The sequence below is a fragment of the Austrofundulus limnaeus genome, unplaced genomic scaffold (genome assembly GCF_001266775.1).
Source record: "Austrofundulus limnaeus strain Quisiro unplaced genomic scaffold, Austrofundulus_limnaeus-1.0 Scaffold12, whole genome shotgun sequence".
Lineage (NCBI taxonomy): Eukaryota > Metazoa > Chordata > Actinopteri > Cyprinodontiformes > Rivulidae > Austrofundulus > Austrofundulus limnaeus.
In genome coordinates this window covers 3872129-3874596 of record NW_013952414.1, presented here as the reverse complement: position 1 = coordinate 3874596, position 2468 = coordinate 3872129, and the positions used below count along the sequence as shown (strand labels likewise).

The 2468-nt window shown below is 46.0% G+C and overlaps 1 protein-coding gene across 1 annotated transcript in view; it reads right to left on the bottom strand.

Annotated features, from left to right (window-relative positions):
- dok6 (docking protein 6) overlaps positions 1-2468 on the bottom strand; it is a gene marked incomplete in the record, with an annotated part of 72181 nt that overhangs the window by 14953 nt on the left and 54760 nt on the right. The window contains 2 exon segments of the mRNA XM_014002351.1: positions 730-868; positions 1225-1414. Coding sequence (XP_013857805.1) covers positions 730-868; positions 1225-1414 — 329 coding nt within the window.

Below are 2468 nucleotides of genomic sequence, written 5' to 3'. Positions count from 1 at the left end.
TGCTAATGCTCCCTTACTCTCTGACGTTCAAGCTGTGGAGTAGCCAAATGTCTGGCTCACTGCTGCCAGCTAGTGGTCAGAGGCTGAACTACAACATAAAAATGAACGGCTGGCAGGAAAGTTGACATTTTAAACCTTAATAAAAAATCGATACAGGGCTTTAGAATATCGATACAGTATCGGGAAATGAAATATCGCGATATTTCACTTATCGATATTTTCTTACACCCCTAGTTAGGTCAAGGAAGTGTTTGAGTTGATGGTGATGGGATGTTGTTTTGGGACTAGATCAGTGCTTGAAGTGGTGGGGAAGAAGTGCTGACTCCCCCCCACCCCACAACATTTGTGACATACTGTAATAACAGAAATTAGTAAAAGACAATGATAGTGGAAAGTGGGGGGATAAGACGGCGGGATGTCATCAGGTCCAACACAGAGAAAGACGATGCAACAGAACCCGAGGAGAAATCTACAGCTTGCTGTGTGGGTGTGTTTGAAAAGCATGACTTATTAGTTCAGATGTTTCTAAAAATATTCTCAATGAAATACTTTGATCCAACTAAACCGATTGAGGAAGCGAACACGAGACGACTGAGAAGCAAGGCTTTGAAAAGACGAAAATACAAGTTTTTCTTTCAGCGGCATTCTGCTAATGTGCGAGCAGCGATGCACGCTGGGTCTTAAAGAGTGTGGTCACACTATGAGGTGCAAAAAGACACACAGATGTACCTGGGAACTCTTCTCCATCTCCTCCATCATCCTCTCGTGCTGCTGGGCGATGGCCAGCGTGGCCGAGTGGACCCGCTGGTAGATCATCTCCCCCTCTCGCGTCTGGAACGTAAACAAACCCTCTCCTGTGTCACACATCCTGCGCCAGGAACACACACACAGAGACACACTTTGATCCAGCTCTCTCTCGGATTGCTGGTTTACAAATATGTGCGGCTGAATGGTTTTTTTTTTTTGTATGTGTGTGTGTTTTTAGTTTTTCGGGGAGGGCTGTGGATGAAAGCAGCCCGCCCCCCTGAAGTCACAAACACAGAAATGAAGATGCATCCGCAGAAGCGGCTGTCACAACATCGCCTGAAGGGCTCAGCAGCATATATCCCGGGATGTTTTGGATATTAAAAGTTTCTTTGTCGCTGCATTTTCACAAACTAAGTTTCGGCGTATTAGTCACACAAATACCCGTGAGATAACACAAGCATCAGCACACACACACACCTGCCAGATTCAAACGTGAACCAGGTGGAGTCTCGGCCGTATCGGCGCAGGGAGCTGAGAGGCCACATGACCAGCTTGAGGCGGGCGTTATGAATGTCCCACAGGTAGATGTTCTCATGGGTGATCTGCATGGTGCACTCTCCGTAGATGTCCAGGTTAGGGGTGGGCATGAGGTACACGTTGAAACGTTCTGCAAGAATTCACAAACACTTCCTAACAGGAGGAATCTCACAGAGAATAATAACAAACAGAAACAACTTSCTTTTACACTCACCTCATTGTGATTAATGCCATTAATAATGTTTAATTCCTTCACATTTTCCATGCCAAAGTACCAAACTGCACCAGGCTTGAGTGTAGATTTTTATGGCACGGTATGAGGGCAAAAATTAAGACTAATATGCAACCAGCAGTTGTCCTTGYAGCACAAGGCTATATCGATTCCTAAGACAGCTATTGATTTGAACAATGATAGGCCGGTGCTGTAACTGAGCAGCTGGCCAGCCTCTCCAATGCTAATGACAGCTTACACATGCTAGTCGCTAGCCTCTCCAATGCTAATGCCAGCTTATACATGCTAGTCGCTAGTCTCCCCAATGCTAATGCCAGCTTATACATGCTAATTGCTAGCCTCTCCAATGCTAACGCCAGCTTATACATGCTAGTCGCTAGCTTCTCTAATGCTAATTCCAGCTTATACATGCTAGTCGCTAGCCTCTCCAAAGCTAACACAGCTTATACATGCTAGTCGCTAGCCTCTCCAATGCTAATGACAGCTTACACATAATAGTCGCTAGCCTCTCCAATGCTAACGCCAGCTTATACATGCTAGTCGCTAGCCTCTCTAATGCTAACGCCAGCTTATACATGCTAGTCGCTAGCCTCTCCAATGCTAACACAGCTTATACATGCTAGTCGCTAGCCTCTCCAATGCTAACGCCAGCTTATACATGCTAGTCGCTAGCCTCTCTAATGCTAACGCCAGCTTATACATGCTAGTCGCTAGCCTCTCCAAAGCTAACACCAACTTATACATGCTAGTCATTAGCCTCTCCAATGCTAATGCCAGCTTATACATGCTAGTCGCTAGCCTCTCCAATGCTAACGCCAGCTTATACATGCTAGTCGCTAGCCTCTCCAATGCTAATGCCAGCTTATACATGCTAGTCGCTAGCCTCTCCAATGCTAACGCCAGCTTATACATGCTAGTCGCTAGCCTCTCCAATGCTAATGCCAGCTTATAC